This window comes from Camelus bactrianus, chromosome 13 (assembly GCF_048773025.1).
Source record: "Camelus bactrianus isolate YW-2024 breed Bactrian camel chromosome 13, ASM4877302v1, whole genome shotgun sequence".
In the NCBI taxonomy this organism is placed as follows: domain Eukaryota; kingdom Metazoa; phylum Chordata; class Mammalia; order Artiodactyla; family Camelidae; genus Camelus; species Camelus bactrianus.
Genome location: NC_133551.1, coordinates 39,790,191 through 39,808,077, shown reverse-complemented (window position 1 = coordinate 39,808,077; position 17,887 = coordinate 39,790,191). Strand labels below are relative to the sequence as shown.

At 53.3% G+C, this 17,887-nt stretch overlaps 1 protein-coding gene across 2 annotated transcripts; it reads left to right on the top strand.

The window, feature by feature from the left end:
• The first annotated feature begins 75 nt into the window (after positions 1 to 75).
• On the top strand, positions 76 to 17,672 carry BSND (barttin CLCNK type accessory subunit beta). Of its 2 annotated transcripts, none has more exons than XM_010951734.3 (4): positions 76 to 7,116; positions 12,365 to 12,456; positions 14,550 to 14,753; positions 15,640 to 17,672. In XM_010951734.3, the coding sequence occupies exons 1-4, from the start codon at positions 6,940 to 6,942 to the stop codon at positions 16,052 to 16,054; spliced, it is 888 nt and encodes a 295-aa protein (XP_010950036.2). In that variant the 5' UTR covers positions 76 to 6,939; the 3' UTR covers positions 16,055 to 17,672. The 2 variants fall into 2 exon arrangements, with proteins under 2 accessions (XP_010950036.2, XP_010950035.2); XM_010951733.3 differs by having other exon boundaries at positions 14,484 to 14,753.
• Positions 17,673 to 17,887: the final 215 nt, after the last annotated feature.

Below are 17,887 nucleotides of genomic sequence, written 5' to 3'. Positions count from 1 at the left end.
TCATCCACGCCCAGCAGGGCCAGCGCGCCCAAGATGGCACACTCACCTGGCTGTCAGCTGCGAGATGAGAAAACGGGCCCAGAGGCAGAGCCAGGACTGGCCCAAAGTAACATGCTGAGTTTATAACCAAAAGAACATGGGCTCTGAATTCAGATCACCTGTGCATGGGTCCCACCAGGTACCATCTGAGTGAACTTGGACAAGTAACTTTAACCTCTCTCTGCCTCAATTTCCTCATCTGTAAAATGGGAATTGGGAAATATAGTGGCACCAGCCTCTACCTTAGACAGCTGAGTTGCCAGAATTAAATCAGATGAGAGCAGCTGACATTATGAGAGCACATTGACCCTGCAGGTTCAGTGCTAATGGGTCAAACAATAAATGTAGATTTCTTAGCCCATGGCAGATGTCTCTTAAGTATGCTGTGATTGTTAGATTTTGTTAGTAGAGGTAACCCCGCTTCCATCAGGTGCCTCTGCTCCCATACCTCCTGTGACAGGGAGCTCGCTACCTCTTCTTATATTCCAGATATGGCAGAAATGTCTGCTCTCAGAATGTCATACCCCATTCACAGATAGGAAATCAGCCCAGAGAGGTTAAGTAATCTTCCTAGGGTCACTCAGCAAGCGGGGGTTCAAAGCCCTGTGGCTCAGTCAGCTGTGTAGAGGCAGTGTTCCCCGAGGGCCTAGCCTTTACTGGGCCAGGCTCCCTGCCGTGGCTTCACATCCTCAAGGCCTCTCTGCTACAAGCGGTGGCCCCATTTACCAGGTGTGGAAACAGCCTCAGAGCAGTAAAATCACAGAGAATAAAGGTTTTTCATATCAGTAAAAGTATTTTCATTCTGGCCTGGTTGGGCTCCAGGATTCAGAGCCTCCCACTTAGAACTGGACCAACTCAGTAGCTGCCCATCTGGTCTCCCTGCTTCTGTCAGGGTTCCCTGCAGTCTCTTCAAAGCTCAGCAGACAGAATGAGCCTTATCAAACCCAGATCCGTGACATCCCTCTGGGCCTGAGTGCTTCCCAGCTCACCTTGAATAATGAAAGCCCTAAATGCTAACAGTGTGAGCGGGGCTGGTGTGGCTGGGTCTGGTACCCACCTTGCCCGCTGCTGCGGTCCGTCCCCTGTGGACCTTTGCTCTTGTCTCCTCTCTCTCCAAGGCTCTTTCCCAGGCTCACCCCTCACTGCCCCATGGCATTTTTGTCTGTCCCTATCTTCACGAAGCCCCCAGGACCCTTCTGTTAAAACTATTATCCCACCCAGCCCCCTGCACTCCCAGCCTCCTTCCTCCTCTGCTTTTTCAGTAACACCTGTCACCATTTAACATCTTACCTTTTAAAATTTTGTTTCTTTGTTCATTGTATGTTTCTCCCCACCAGTAAGCTCTCTGAGAGCAGGGATTTTTTTTTTCTTTCCTTTACGTTTACATCCCTAAAGCCAGCCTAGGAATGGTGCCTGGCCCATGGAAGATGCTCCACAGATACCTGTTGACTGAATGAATGAATCAATACTTGTCATCTCTCTTTATCATTCCCGGACCCTCTCCCAGCACCTGAGCCATATCCTGTGGACCTGCTGTCATCCTCTCTTGCCCCCATCAACAAACCCTCCATCCTTTCCCTGCCTCCTTCCCTTCCTCTCCATCTCCCCTGTGTGAGCCTTGCACTTCCCGCTCTGATGGAGATGCAGATTCGAATCCTGCCTTGGCCTTGGCCTTATGTGACCCTGAGATGCTCTCTCTCTCTCTCTCTCTCACACACAAACACACACACACACACACACATACACACACACACACACAAACACACACACCAGCTTCCTACATATATCAGGGGGATTTGGTTGGGGGAAGTAAGGGGGTTTATCAGGTCCTCTGCAGTTCCTCAGGGGTTAATGGGGTCCCAGGCTGGGAAGCCAAGCCCAGCTCCCTCCTACCCCCAAACTGAGGAATTCCCCCCAGGCAGGTGGGTTAATGAGTTGCAGGTGTGATCTGGAGGGGGCGCTGGAAGGGGTCGGGGCCAGGGAGGGCTGGAAGACTGGGAAAACCTTTCCTGCTTTCCTCTCTAGTCAGCTCATTTGTGCCCCAGCTGAAAGCCCCCAGAAGGGACAGTGACTTGCTCAAGGTCACCAGCTCGTTGGAGGCCGAGCCAGGGCCTTAGAGCCAGTCTCCTGACCAGCCAAGGGCCCTTCTGAGCCACAGCGGCCTCGCCGTGGGTGGGGAAGGCTCCAGGTGGAGCAGCCTCTCATATGAGGCTGGTTCTGTCACTCCGGCCCCCCGTAGATGCTGGTCTGCTTCCTGGTCTCTTTCCTCCTGGGCCCTGCTGACCTGTCTCTTCACCCACCACTCAGAGCTCACCGCTGGTGCCCGCCACCAGGCCTGGGACATCAGGGACCCTCTGAGCTCAGGCTTCTCCCACGCTTTCCCTAGGCCCCTCCTTCGCCTGTTTACCTCTGAGTGAGCTGGTGACCCCGCCCCCAGGGTCGCTCCACCCACATCCGTTGGAAATTTCCCAACCAGGAACTCCCTTACCCTTCTTTCTACCCCCCAGTAATGAATTACTCTTTAAAAAGTGTAAACTTTAATCTTTCCCTGCGCAGGTTTCTACTACAGCTGTGGCAACTGCCCCTCACTTCCACCATCTCCTCTTGCTTCTTCCAACCTGATCTCAGAACCAGAGGATCAATATAAAATTAAAATCCAATCCATCACTCCCTTGGAGGCTCCGCATTGGCCTCTGAAAGATGTTGGCTGTCTATCTTAGCCTAAAGCCAAGAGGTGTCTTGTCTGTGCCTCTTCTCCGGCCTCCCTCTCCTCTGGAACTGAGCGCCACCCCTCCATTCCCAAATATGAGCCGAGCAGTTCTGGGCCCTGGGGGTACAGCAGTGAACAAAACCAACTCCCCAGGCTGCGGGAGCCTGAGTTCTAGTCGGGGAAGACAGACAAGAGACAAGATAAATAAATGATATGTACAGAATGATAGGTGGTGACCAGCACTTTGGAGGAAAATCAGTTGGGAAAGAGGGACAGGGAACACCTGGGGGAGGGGGTTCTGCAGTTTTAGATATCACACCAGAGAAGGCCTCATTGTGAAGCTGACATTTGGACAGAGACTTGAAGGAGGTAAGGGAGGAAGCTGTGCAGATATCTGGAGGAACTGCTTCTCAGGCAGAAGGAAGAGTAGGTGCAAAGGGCCTGGGTTGCCTGTGTGTTCCCAGAACAGCATGGAGCCAGGGTGCCTAGGGTGGAGTGAGTGAGGGGAGGTGTGGCAGGAGACTATCTCAGAGGGGTCATGGGGTGGGCAGCGTGGGCAAATTATCTAGGGCTCTGTAGGCCATTTTAAGTCTGGCTTTTTTTTTTCTTTTCAACTTTTTTTATTGAGTTATAGTCATTTTACAATGTTGTGTCAAATTCCAGTGTAGAGCACAATTTTTCAGTTATACATGAACATACATATATTCATCGTCACATTTTTTTTTCACTGTGAGCTACCACAAGATCTTGTATATATTTCCCTGTGCTATACAGTATGATCTTGTTTATCTAGTCTACATTTTGAAATCCCTGTCTGTCCCTTAAGTCTTGGCTTTTACTCTGATAAGACAGGGAGCCATTCTAGGGTTCTGAGCAGAGGAGTAACATGGTCTGACCTAGCATTTGGGTTGGAATGAGACTTTAGCCAAAAAGGTAGAAGCAGAGACCACTTAGGGGGACAGAGATGATGAGGCTCAGACCGGGGTGATCAGCAGTAGTAGTAGGTGAGAAGTGATCGGATACTTATATCTCCAAGGTAGAGCCAATAGGATGTGGGTGTGAGAGAGGAGGTAAGAATGTTAGCCAGGATATCCAGGTGGTGGCCTGGGTCACACTGGAAGGAGGGAGTTTACATGGAGGCGCAGGTTGGGGAGCAAGGGGAGGAGTATGCTGGGCAAGGGTGAGTGCATGCATAGTATTTAGAGTTTTACCTCCAGCTATGTGTCAGTGTTTACTTGCCTCTGGGCCTTTGCATACGCTGGTATCTTTGCCTGAACTGCTTTTCCTGCCCTGATGGAAGAACTCCAACTGGCTTCTCAAGAATCCCTCCTGTGAATCTCCCTTCATTTCTCCCTCCCCCTAGTCTATCCCTCTCTCTGCCTTGTGCACATGCAGGACCTCAGACATATCTCACAGCCTTTATCATATTGTGCCCCAGAAGGTCGGACCAAGTGCCATCAAAACCCATGTTTATCAGATGCCTCACACTTCATAGTGTCCTCCACATAGTAGGTACTCAACAAGAGACTGACTGGGGGCCCGCTTTCAGCCCTGGCTCTGTTATTTACAGGTTCTGCAATATTGAGCCACTTTCTTTGCGTCCATAAGCCTCAGTTTCTGCATCTGTCAAATGGATGTAGTCTTTCTCACCACAGCTGCAGCTCGGGGGATCTTTGCATGACTTTGAAGTCTGTAGACAGAAGAAAACAGTGGTTAGCGCGCCCTCTGCTGGAAAATGGCCGACTCCGCAACCACTCCTCCCGCTCACCCTGCTTTGTGCGGGAGGAAGGTAGAAATCAGAGGCAGGTGGGAGGGGAGTGGGAACACTAACAATGCGCCCTACACACGTGTCCCCACTTAGTCCTCACCGCGGCTCTGTGGAAGAGGTTAGAGTAGACCCATTTTACCGACACCTACTTGTCCCAGAGCTTCTTACTCATTGTCACTCCCCTCCTCCTCCATTCCCCTTCTTAAGGAAAGAAATGGGGGAAAGGAGAGGAAAGGAATGGTGGGGAAACAGAGAAGCCTCTCAAGAAGGGCTAAGGACCAGATCCATCTACAATGGGGCTGGGGCTGCCTGGGGCTGCGTCAGCCCCCAGCTCAGTCTAGGGAGAACTTGGTCAGTCCTTGCCACTCCTCGGGCTCAGTTTCCTCGCCTGTGAATTAGGCAGGATAACCCCTCCCCTGCACCCCTCCCTGGGCTGCAGGGCTGAGGCAAGACCAACACGGTGTGAGAGCATCGCCCGTGCTACGATGGCCACCAGGGGGCGCGAGAGGCTCCTGCTGGAGATCTATTCCCGCCGCGGGCCGTCGGGGGCTCCGGAAAGGGCAGGCTGAGGCCCCTTTGGGCCCTGGTCTCCTTTTCTGGAAGGAGCACTCTTCTCTTCCCTTCTCTGAGCCTGTATAAGATGATAATAGTGGTTCCCTCGAGGGTCTTGCCCTGTTAATAATTACAGATTACAAAGCATTCTCCCCTCCATCATGTCACTTCCCTCACTACCCCTGGGAGGTGGCCTGATTCCACCTTCAGTCCACCAATGACAAAAGTCAAGAGCAAAGCAGAGCCACCAACGCACGTTCACCAGGGAAGCCGACCTGGATGTCACGCTGGACCTCTGAGCCCTTTTCTGACCCCTCAGCAGCCTCCTAGTGGGAAGATCCCCTGGGCTGTTACAGGAGACCTCCTCTGCAAACTGTAAAGTGCTGGGTCTTCACCAGAGGGCTGGTGAAGGAGAAGTCCTTCATGACAAAACCCCAAAGCACTGTATGCAGCAACACCAGGCAAAGGGTGTGAGCACAGGTGTGGTGTTGGGAACCAGCACAGCTTGTGTTGGGGAGGAGGGAGAGGGTGACAATGACAAACAGGAAAATCCCCAAACCTACGGAGTCAGGATGTGAAACGAAGCCTTTTAATCCACAGTAACAATTCAACCCTGTACAGATGACAAGTTAACGTTTTCTTTTAGACATATTGTTGTCCCTCATTTTCCTATAATCCTGTAAGGGAATCTGGTTTTTCCTATCAGCCTGTCCCTAGGACTGAAATTCCATCTTTAAAGTGTCATCCTTAGGATTAAGGCATTTTCCTGGGTTAGGAGGCAAGGAAATTGCTGACAACCACTCACACCCTACAGCGACATAACCGCACCAGAGTTTCACGGCCATCTTGTGGCCAGCAGGCCCGGGTGGGACACAGAGTATGAGAAGGGAGAGAGACCCAGGGAGGCCAGGCCTGGGGAGGCCCTTGTTCTCTGAGTTGCTGGTATTATTCCCATTGTACAGAAGAGGAAAACTGAGGCACAGGGAGGTAACTTGGTCAAGATCACACTGCCCCATAGTAGAGGAGCCAGAACCCAAGCCCAGGCTGTCTGGCCACCAGAGCCCGCACTTTTAACCCTTGCGCTACAGTTAGGCAGTATCACCGACTGGTGATACTGTAGACCCATGGACAGCTTCTGGGTTCAAATCCCAGCTGCTCTGCCATTTCTAGCTGTGTGACCTTGGGCAACTTACTTGTCTGTGTCTTCATTTGTAAAGTGGGGATAGTACCTACTTCCTGGGTTTCCTTTAATGAGTTAAAACCTGTCACGTATTTAGAACTACATGTGTGCAGCCACCATCCAGTCAATAGGAGCTGTTCTTCCTGAACCCCAGATGGACACATGACCTTGAAGAGTCTAAACTTCTTCAGGATTCTCAAATGCCAGCCCGCGGGATCCTGGAACCCTCCAGCGGCATCCTGATGTCTTTGGGCTGCAGCCCTGTACCTTGCTTCCCCTGGCTGGAAGGTGCGGGGCCGCCTGTCCACTCAGCTCGGCCCCACACAGGCAAATGAGGTGATGTCAAAGCCTTGGCTGGGGCCCAGCCCCTGGAACCTCCCCCTCCCTCCCTCCCTCATGTCTCCCTCACTCAGACTCTCACAAGCTCCCAGAGAGAAGGTGAGAGGGAGTGAAGGTGGGGGCACGCGGCCATCCAGGCGTAGCTCCTTCAGCCTGGTGAGCGGGTGCCCAGGGGTTGCAGCTGGACCTGAAGGGAGCCTGCCCTCCGTCTCCTCCCTCTCGCCTCAGGCCCCGATTTGCAGTGATCCTGGAGCGTCATTCCTGCAGTGTGAGTGAGTGTGTGTCGGTGTCTGGCTGGTTCACCTGGTGCCCCTCTGCGGTGGTGCCCCAGCCAGGCCTGGCCCGGCAGCCATGGCTGATGAGAAGACCTTCCGCATCGGCTTCATCGTGCTGGGGTTCTTCCTGCTGGCCCTTGGCACGTTCCTCATGAGCCATGACCGGCCCCAGGTCTACGGCACCTTCTACGCCATGGGCAGCATCATGGTGATTGGGGGCGTCATCTGGAACATGTGCCAGTGCTACCCCAAGGTAGGTGGCCGTGGGGACAGGCGGGTTGAGGGCCAGAGCCCAGGAGGGCCTGGAGCTGTGCCTCTATTCCAGGCATCAGTCCCCCATCTTTCAATCATCTTTCCATCCTCCTCCGTTACACCTTTTCTTATCTCCATTCTCCTGGGCATCCATCCACCCACCCACCCATCCATCCATCCATCATCCATCCATCCCTTATCATAAAGATTGATCAGAAGCCCCCTGGACCTGGAGCCCTGAACTAGGCACAGTGAAACCCAACACACAGTCCAGGTGCCTGAAACCAGAGTTCATGGGTTCTTGCCACCTGCCAGGCACACCTGCATCTCTGGTGCAGTTCAGTCCTCATCTTGAGCTTTTTGGTACCTCTGAGGTTCTGTTTTATAGTGGAGAAGCCCAAGGCTCAGAAAAGTGAGGTCCCACAGCTCTGAAGTGTCCGAGTTGGGATCAGAGCTCAGATATATGTCATCTAAAGCATAATCCTCCACCTCGGAAGGCTTTCCCTGTGTCCCAAGGCAGCTGGGAGTTCTGGGTGGGTCAGCTGTCACCTTGATGGCATGGGCTGGGCAGAGTATTAACGGACTCCTAGCCTTTTGAGTGACTCTGTGATGAGAACAGAACTTGTTTGGGAGTCCCGAGTTCTGTCCCAAACTCTCTGTGTGCCCTTTGTCTTTCTGAGCCTGTTTCTTTCATCTGCAAGATGAGGCCCGGAGCTTCTATTTCTCCCAGCCTCCGGAGTTATACTGAAGAACAGAGGAGAGATGGGATGTAGAAATGTAAACTGTAGAGTGCTATATTTAGGCGAAGGGCTGCCACCCTTACTGTTATTAATCTTCCCAACAACCCTGTGGAATGGGCATGTCAGGAGTTGTAATCCTTCAGTGCCCAGAGAGATTGAGTGACTTTTCCAAGGTCACACAGCTGGTCAGACAGACCCATGGAAACAAGGAAACAAGCATGGATTCTAACTTGGGCTCTGCCTGTAACTGCCTGGGAGACTTTTGTCAAGCCCCTTCCCTCTCTGAGCCTCAGTTTCCTCATGTGTACAATGTGTGGGTGAGAAAGAGGGGGTGGGAAAGGAGGTGCATCCTAAGGGCCCTGCTGGTCCTGACATCTAGGGGCCCAGGCCCCAGGCAGCCCCCACCACCTGTGGCTCCCTCCTCACCTCCTGCCCGGGAGGCTGTGCTGGGGGCTCGGGGAGGAGGGAGGGGGCTCCAGGGGCCCAGGTCCAGCTGTCCCCAGCCCTGCTCCCTCCATGGGCAGCCCTGGGCAGTCAGCATGTGCATTCGGCACCAGGGCGGTCTGGGCTGGTTTGCAGTCATTTACTGAGCAGTTTACAGTCAACTGGCCTCTGCCTGTGCAATGCCCTGAGCAGAGGTCACCAGAAGAAGAGGACCTTGAGGCCCGAGCCACCCACATCACCACCACTTCCATCGCCATCCTCCTCCCAGTGAGGAGGCTGGACCCTGGGGGACAGCAGGGCGACAGCCAGTGGGAGCTGTGGAGGGGAAAGTCCCTCCTGCCCTCGCCCCCTTTACAGAGGTGGCTGGGGTGGTGAGCAGAGTGAGCGGGTGGCAGTGGGGATGAGGGAGAGGGAGGGGAGACGGAATATTGCTGGGTATTAATGAGTAACTGTTGATGGATTCACGTGTTCCTGTGCCATGGAGGCCACATGGCAGGGTAGAAACGGCATATGTTTCAGTGTCTACCAGGCCCAGATTTAAATCCCTCCTCCTGTGCCCCACTCCTATGACCTTGGCGGAGGGAGTCCCCACCACCCTGAGGCCTGCACAGTCAAATGGGAGGAACCAGTGGGGTCTTGTATGTAGGGGACCTGGCATCACGCCTGGCCTGGAGCCGATTCAGAGGCACTGCTCTCAGGATCTGTATTCATGGCTTTGGGCGGGTCTGTGTGTGTGTGCAGGGGTGTGTGCGCTGATGCGGGTGTGTATTTCTGGGACGCAGGCTGTTAGGGCCGGCACACTAAGTCAGGGGAGGAAGGTGTGTCATCAGCCAGGGAGGTATGCCAGGCGAGGGCTCCCCATCCTCCACATTGTCTCGGCTGAGCCCCCAGCAAGTGCTGGTGCCCGAGCTCCCCTCCAGGTCCTCCCCTGCCTCAGTGCCTGACAAATGGGAATTTTCTGGATTGAAAGAAATATAAAGGAATAGAATTAGCCAATTAATGTATGGAGGTAAGGGGTAGCCAATACCAGCCTGAATTAAGCTGTCCCTGTCTTTGGGGGGCTGGGGGTCTCGCGGAGGAGACAGTTTTCTGCCTGATGGGGAGGGAGTGGGCTTCACAGAGATGATGAGCTGGGTTTTGTAGGTTAAGTAGAAGTTCACCGAGCAGAAAAGATGGGGGAAAGCATTCCAGGCAGAAGGAATAGCATGATCGAAGGCATCAGGTGAAAGAGCAAGACCAGAGGGTCAGCCCGGCTGCTGGAGGGTGTGGGGAGGAAGGTGAGGTGGGGGGGGGGAGTGGGGCTTGGGGCCTGGGGCCTGGGATGCCATGCTGGGGAATCTGGACCTTTCCTTTTAGTTGGTGGGACAAGAGAGGGACATGAGCAGCTTTGCAGTTCAAGAAAGTGATCAGGCTGACGTAAGGGAGGGGGAAGTTCAAGAGTGACCAGGCCAGTGGGGAGGCTCCTTCTCTGCTCCAGGTGAGAGATGATGGTCTCCTAGACTAAGGCAGAATTTGACCCCAAGGCTGTAGGAGCTGAGAAGACATTTCCGGGTCATCAAATGTGCAGTACTTGCTGCGGCTGGGGTGGCACGGGCACTGCCATCTGGCTTATTTTACTGAATTTCTTTTTTTTTTAGATCATTTTATTTATTTACTTTTTATTGAAGTACAGTCAATTACAATATGTCAATCTCTGGTGGACAGCACAATGTCCCAGTCATGCATATACATATATGTATTAATGGAAACAAATATGCAAATGAATTTCTGAAGTAGACTCAGTCAGATTTGGTGGTCAGCTGGGCCTCGGGCTTAAGAGAGGAGGAAGAAGCCAGGCAAATCTGGTAGGTTGGACAGTCAGGGATGCGGTGCTCATTAGCGGAGATGGGGCAGGGGGCTGGGAGAAGGGGAAACATTGTCTAGGAAGGCAGAGCCTCTCCCTGTCTGGCTTCTGCCTCTGCCTCTGCCTCTGCCTCTGCCTGCAGGTCCACCACTCCCCACTCCTGCCTGCTCTGCTGGAACCCAGGACCAGGCCCCTAATGATGGATTTGTTCTCTGTGAGCCTCCTTCCATCCTTCTGTTCCCTCCATTTGGGGACTGCTCACATCTTTGCCTCAACACAAATCTGGCTGTGCACTCTCCTGCTGTTAACTCCCACTGCTTCTGGGTAAAGTCTGAACTTCTTAGACTGATGTTCTGGGGTCTTCATGGTCTGATTGCCCCTCCCCAGCTTCAGCTCTACCTGTCCCCTTTCTCTTAAACGAACTTGTGTTCTAAGATGTTCAGGCCTTTTCTTTCCTCCAGGCTTTACACAGTGACATTGATAACGATGCTGTATAGTGATGATGATGGTGATAGTGATGATGTTGATGGAGATGATGGTGGTGGTGATGATGCTGATGGAGATGATGGTGGTGGTGATGATGCTGATGGAGATGATGGTGGTGGTGATGATGTTGATGAGGAGGAGGAGGACGACGACTGGGCCACGAGGTAATGAGGCAGAGGAAGGGGCAGCTTCTAGGAAATACAGAGCCAGCTGGCAAGTACAGAGTATACTTAGCAGGTGTGGAAGATACCCAGACCCCTCCTTGCCTTGTTTCCAGACTTTTAGGGGAAGCCCCTCCCCTTTTCTCAGGCAGGCAAGTGTCTTTTACTCACTTCACCCTGTGGGAAAGGGGAAAAGGAACTGCTATTTATTAACATGTTATAATACAGTAGGGTCTTTTCAAGTATTTGTTGAACAAATTTTCAATTGAGGAGAAGAAGACTCAGAGAAGTCAGATAACTTCATCTTCAGTAGCATCAAACTACTGTTTACTGTTTACTATGTGCCAGGCACCATGCTAGGAACTCCTTACAGATTATCTCATGGAATCCTCACAGCAATGCCAGGATCAAGCATGACTAGCCCTGTTTTTTTCATTGTAAAATACACATAACATAGAATTTCCCATCTTAACCATTTTTAAGTGCATAGTTCAGTAGCATTAATTACACTTGCATTGTTGTGCTGCCAATTTCCAGAACACTTTTCATCTTGTAAAATGGAAACTCTATACCCTTAAACAATAACTCCTTATCCCCTCTCCCTCCAGTCTGCGGCAACCACCATCTCTGTCTCTATGAATTGGGCTATTCCAGGTACTTCATATAAGAGGAATCCTGTGGAATTTATCTTTTTGTGATGGCTTATTTCCTCAAGGTTCATCCATGCTGTAGCATGTGTCAGAACTTCATTTTTTTTTTAAGGATGAATAATGTTCCTTTGTGTGTGTATACCACATTTTGTTTATCTCCTCATCCATTGATGAGTACTTGGGGGTGCTTCCACCTTTTGGCTACTGTGACCAGTGCTGCAAATATCTCTTCAAGGCGAGCCCCACTGTACAGAGGAGCACAGGTGACCTTCCTAAGGAGGGACTCTCACCCAAACTCGGAGACCCCAAAGGCAGGGCTCCTTCTGCCCCATCCACTGCCTCCTTTATGACCTGCCTCCCCTCTGCCGCCTGGTGCCCACCCATGGTACTGCACTTGCAGAGACCTCTTGATCCCTGAAAGTTCAGGGATCAGGACTGGTGGTGGGCATAGCCTTAGCCATCCACTTCTCTGTTCCCCGTCGCAACCTCTGTGTGAAGAAACACGACATGACCTGCTTCCCACTTGTTCACCAGATATGGATAAAGTGTCTACTCCATGTCAGGCACCTGCTGGGCACTGGAGGAGAACCTCAAGAAATGATAAGATTTGATCTCCCGCCCCCCCCCAAGGGGTGTTTGTCTCATTTACTCACTGCTGCCCCCTAGTGCCTGGAAGTGTGCCTGGCACAAAGCAGACGCTCAGTAAGAATTTGTTGGGTGAAGAGAGAGCCTGGTGAGAGCTGGAGCCCAGAGATCCAGCCACCCACTGGTGCTGGGCCCTGAGCAGGTCCCCTCCTGTCGAACGGGGTCGGGGGCCTCCCTGGCTAGGCCTCTCTCCCAGGGTATGTGGAGAGGTTAGGCCCATGCTGTGGGGGAGCGTGTGTGTGGGCATCTGCAGAGATGCCTTCTCCGCTTTGTCCTGCAGATCACCTTCATACCTGCCGACTCTGACTTCCACGGCATCCTGTCCCCGAAGGCGCTGGGCCTGCTGGAGAACGGGCTCGCCGCTGAGAAGAGGTGGGTGCCGGGCCCTCCAGCAAGGGCATGGAGGGGAGAGGAGGGCAGTGAGCCCCTCAGGCCGCTCTCTCCCTGCAGAGGAGAGTGAGAGGGGGTGGGAGGGGGGTGGTATCTCACCCCCTTGCTCCAGACTCTGGCTTTGCATTCCCATGTAATGAGAACACACTACTAGAAATCATGGATTGTTTAGAACTTTCAATCCTGAGTTAGGCATTGTTGTCCCCATTTTACAGATGAGGAAACTGAGGCTCAGGGACTTTGTCCTGTCTTACAGTGAATTAGCAGCAGGCCAGAAATCAAAGATAGGTGTGACCCTAAGTCCCAAACACCTGTGACTACTACTCTATAGCAAAAAACAAGAGGCATGATGATGGCCAAGGCACAGACCTGGGGCTCTGCCACTTTGGGGCTGGGTGACTTTGGGAAAGCGACCTGCCTCTCTTTGCCCCATCTGTGAAACAGAGATATTGATAGTTCTTTCCTCCTAGGCTTCAGTGAGGCTTCAGTGAGATAATACAGTCATCCCTTGGTACCTGTGGGGGATGATTCCAGAACTCCCCTCCGATACCTAAATCCACAGATGCTCAAGTCCCTGATATAAAATGGTATAATATTTGCTTATAATTTATGCATAATCTCCTATATACTTTAAATCATCTCTAGATTACTTCTAATACCTAATACAACATAAATGCTACGTCAGTAGTTATAAATACAATGTAAATGCTATGTAAATAGTTGCCAGTGTATAGTAAATTCAAGTTTTGCTTTTTGGAACTTTCTGGAACTTTAAAAAAATATATTTTTAATCCATGGTTGGTTGAATCTGAAAATGCAGAACTCGCAATACAGATGGCTGACTGTATAAGCCAAATGCTCAGAACAGAACCCGGAGCACAGTAGGCCCTCTGGTGACAAGTAAGCTTGTCATCATTGGTAGGAGGTGCTTCCAAAGCACCAGAGACCAAGTCAGGCATTTTGCACCTACCACTTCCTTCAGTTCTCATAGAAATCCTGAGAAGTGGGGCATGTCGGGCCCTTTATACAGATGCAGAAACTGAGGCCCAAGATGTGCAATCACAAGCCCCAAACCTCACGGGGAGTCAGTTAACACCAGACCAGACCTTCCTTGGTCCCTAGAGGTGCCAAGCACTGTCTGCCCAGGACCCGGCAGAGAGCACTCTGGCCCTGGAAGCTGTGACTCTGTGCTCAGAGGGCCAGGTTGCAGGTCCAGGGTCCGTGGCCGGGGCTCTGGGACTCTGCTTTGCTTGGGGAAGGAGGTGGTGATGGTATTTTCTGTTTCTGGTACACAGGTGACCAGATGTCCCGGGGGAATGAGGCAGATAGACTATGGATGGCTGGGCGTGGGATCAGCCTCAGGACTGGTCACACGGGACGAGCTGCTGCACCAGGGCTGGGGCTCAGGCTGCCCCGAGTCTGTGCTCCTCCCTGTCACTCCCCAGCTCTGGACCATAGAGAGTGGTAGAGGAATGTGGCACTCGGAGCACCAGTACCACCGCCTAGGTCTGAGTCACTTGGGCAAGCCAGCTCAAGTGTCTGTGCCTCAGTTGTCCCCCAGAGCTACGGTGAGGGTTAGAGGAGCTCACTGACACAGCCTGGCCAGCAAGGAGCACTCAGTGGCTGGGCTGTTACTGCTAAAAAGTGGGAACAACCGTTCTGCTTCAAGGTTGTTCAGAAAAAATGGGATGATAAGCATAAAGCCTCAGGCTCGCGTCTGGACCAGCAAACTCGCAGTCAATGTGAACTGGTCTTCATTTTGCAGCCGCACCCCTGGGGCTAACTTTGGAGATTTTGGGTGAAAGGAACATGGGATTGAGGGTCTGACTTTGCCACTTACTTTACCTTACTGGGTCTCAGCCTCCTCATCCATGAACTGGGTACAGTAACGACCCCCAGCGGGATGCCCAGAGCAGCTGGGCCAGGGGACAACACTGCTGTCTGCTGAGCGAATCTTTGCCCACCTGCCTGTTCTCTCTCCTGCTGTCTGCTGTGCACCATTCCCCCAGCCCCCAGCCCCCTTATGTCAGGCTGTGGGAGGAAGCCGCCTATGACCAGAGCCTGCCTGACTTCAGCCACATCCAGATGAAGGTCATGGGCTACAGTGAGGACCCCCGCCCGCTACTGGCCCCTGAGCAGGGACAGCCACAGCTGGGAGCCAGTGATGGAAGAGAAGGTGGCCCTCACAACCCTCAGGCCTGGTTGGAAGCCGCTGTGGTCATCCACAGGGGCTCGGACCAGGACGGGGCAGAAGGAAACCTGAGACAAGACAGTCCCAGGCAAGTGTTCTGAGCAGCAGTGGGGCTGCTGCCCAGGACTGGGGTGAAGGAGGAGGGCTGTGGGCCACTGTAGGGTCGGGGGTGGGGTGGAATTTGGATAGGATGTTTGGGACACCCAGAGAAGCAGCAGGTGTAGCAGACGCCTGGGTTCAAATCCCAGATCCTCTCCGGGGTAACATTTGAAAGTTTTTTTACCTTCCTGAGCCTCAGTTTCCGCCCGTAGGAATGCTCACTCCCACTTCAGAGTTCTCTGAATGCTCACCACGAGGAGCCAGGATGAGCCAGGATGGGGAGCCAGAGGACGAGGAGCCAGAGGACCAGAGCCCCAGTCCAGGCTCTGCTGCTTACGTGCTCTGTGACCTTGGGCAGGTGGCTCCCCACCCCACCCTGTCCCCAGATGTTCATAGACTGGTTCCTCATTCATCCATGTGGTCACTCAACCACCAACATTACTGTAGTGGGCACCTACTCCCTGCCAGGCCTTCATGGCCCCCCACCCTGCAGGAGCTTCCACATCCAGCAGGGGAGACAAACCAGGGAACAGAAGGTGACACTCAGTGTGACAGGGGTTGTGGGCCCAGAAGAGACCCCTTAGTGATTGGAGAGACAGAGGAGTGACCTGGTTTGGATAGTAACATAGTAATGGCCCATTTCTTGAGCACCTACTGTGTGCCAGGCATTGCACAATGTGTTTTGCACTCATTGTCTGCTCTGAACCTCAGCGACAACCATGGGAGTGAATACTTTTATTTCCCCCATTTTACAGGGGAGGAAAGTGAGGCCCAGACAGGTGAACTCACCTACCCTGGGCCTTGCAGCGATGGGATTTGGATCTAGGCAGTCTGACTCAGGGCTTCCCTCGCCCTTTCCACCTTTGCCCCTGCAGCCCCCCGACCTGTCCCCAGGGCCCTGCACCCCTTGCTTCCTTCCAAGATGACCTGGATGTGGGTTCCAGTGAGGGCAGCAGCCCCAACCTGGTTCCACCAGAGGAGGCAGAGCCTCAGCCCCTGCCCCCGGAGCCCGGGACCTGCAGGCACCAGCTGGACCACTTCCATGACTTTGCCCTGATTGATGCCCCCACATCGGAGGACGTGCCGCCAGAGAAGCAGCAGCAGGAGGCAGCCGCGCCCAGCTCCTGGCAGCGGTCTCCAAGGACAAAGAAGCAGGAGGAGGAGGCTTCGAACAGAGGTGCCGAGGAGTGGGAGCAGGAAGAGGAAGACTTGTACTACGGGCTTCCGGACAGCCCCGGGGATCCCCTCCCAGACAAGGAACTGGGCTTTGAGCCCGACACCCAGGGCTGAGATGGAATGCTCCCTGGGTGCTAGCCTGGCACCACTGCTAACCCCGTGTAATCTCACGGGGCCTTGATTTCCCTATCTGCAAAATGGGTTTAGGTGGAGGTTCATAGGAGACAGCGGACCTGAGAGCATTTTGAGAACTGCACAGAAATGCACAGGGAGGGGATGGTTATATCAATGGGCCATTGCTGTTCGGATTTTTTTTTTTTTTTTTTGTAAAGCTTTGAAGGTAAAATAGGATTCATTGAGAAGATTTGCAGCAGCCAGGGCCCTCAAGAGCCTTTTCTGCCTTTCTCGAAAGCTGCCCTCTGAACAGGAACCCACCTTGGTGCTGCCCCCTGGGTCCCTGACTCTCTGTGAAGGCCTCTTAGGGTTCCCGTTCCTGGAGAGTCTTTTAGTCCACCCAGTGGATGGCATGATCCATCTTCACTCAGCTAGCATCTCTGGCCCGCATCCTTCCTGTGGCTCCTGCTGCTCTGGGATCCCAAACCTTCTATGACTGACCATTGCTGACCTCCCAACTTTCTCCCTGGTCAGCCCCACCCAACTCTACCCTGCTGCCCTGCCCTTGCCAAGCTGTCTCCTCCACCAGGATGCCCTTGGTCCCCTGTCTGCCTGGCAAATTCAGGCTCATCCTTCAAACCCCTGCATAGACATCCCTCCTCTGAAAGCTTTTCCTGATGTCACCGCCTCTGGTCCTGGCTCCTGTGTGCCACCTGTGGGTCTGGTCCTGCACGTTTATTGTGGAGCGTGGTGGTCTGCTCAAGGCCTGCTCCTTTGCTTTGCTCACCCCTGTATCTCCCGTGCTCGGTCAGTGGTCACTGAGGGTGTACAGAAGTGACCAGAACCCAGGAGCCTTTTGCAGAGAATACCCGCTCCCCTGACTCTCAAACTCCTGACACCTAATTTGGTTCAGTGGCATTTACTGAGCATCTACTGTGCGCCAGACACTAAGCCGGGAACTTTAGGGGAAAGAAATGTGAACTCATGACAGTTCTTGCCCTCAAAGGGCTCACAATCCACTAAGCCTAGTGTCTTGTAAGTTAGGCACAGAGTGCAGAGCAGAAGCCTAGGAGGGGGCAGAGGAGTTAAAAGCTGACACACCAGAGGCAGTGGAGTGACCCCTACACAACTGTCTGGGGCCATCGAGCACAGGGACGCATAGCTCTGGCTGCCTGAGCAGCCCCTGAAGGTATCACCATGTGGCAGCATCACAGAGGAACGCTTTTCTCAGGCTGATCTCTGCACAGCCCCTCTGGGCCCCAGCACAGGCACGGTAGCACTACCTCACCCCAGGTCCCCACACTCAGAGCTTGAACCCTGGGCCCTCTGGAAGGGCTGACCTTCACCTGGGCTGGGCCTCTGGGTCGGGGTTGGAGTTGCAGCCAAGGGAAGGGCAAGCCCCTGGCACCCCCTCCCCCTTCTTTCTGGGTTATTGCTAGCTCCCGTAGGAAAGCCTCTGCTGTAACAGGTGTTCCTGCTCCAGGCCTGAGTCGTGGAGTCATGGACAGGGTGAGGTGCAGCTTGGTCCTGGGCTCTGCTCCCTCGCACATGGGAGGGGTGACCTGCATCAGAACGAGCACCAGTGGGAAAGGCGCAAATAAAACGTTTTCAATGCTCAGAGCGGTCACCTTCACTCACCTGCAAATTCTTTTATGTAAAGCCACCCGTCCCCTTCCGGGCAGGATAAATGAGGCTTCACTGTGGGCACTCTCTGGAACGTGCATGTGAACACAGCTGTGTGGCCGTGTGGGACAGCTGTGTGGATGGAGCCTCAGGAGGGGTCCTCACCCTGAGTCACCCTGTAGGGCACCCTCAGACCTCAGCAGAAAGCCA

What these genes read in the sequence shown, in the direction of transcription:
- BSND (XM_010951733.3), top strand. Translation starts at nt 6,940, where the DNA reads ATGGCTGATGAGAAGACCTTCCGCATCGGCTTCATCGTGCTGGGGTTC. An exon ending in GGGCTCGCCGCTGAGAAGAG is followed by an intron (nt 12,457 to 14,483) that starts GTGGGTGCCGGG and finishes CCATTCCCCCAG; the next exon opens with CCCCCAGCCCCCTTATGTCA. An exon ending in CTGAGACAAGACAGTCCCAG is followed by an intron (nt 14,754 to 15,639) that starts GCAAGTGTTCTG and finishes TTGCCCCTGCAG; the next exon opens with CCCCCCGACCTGTCCCCAGG.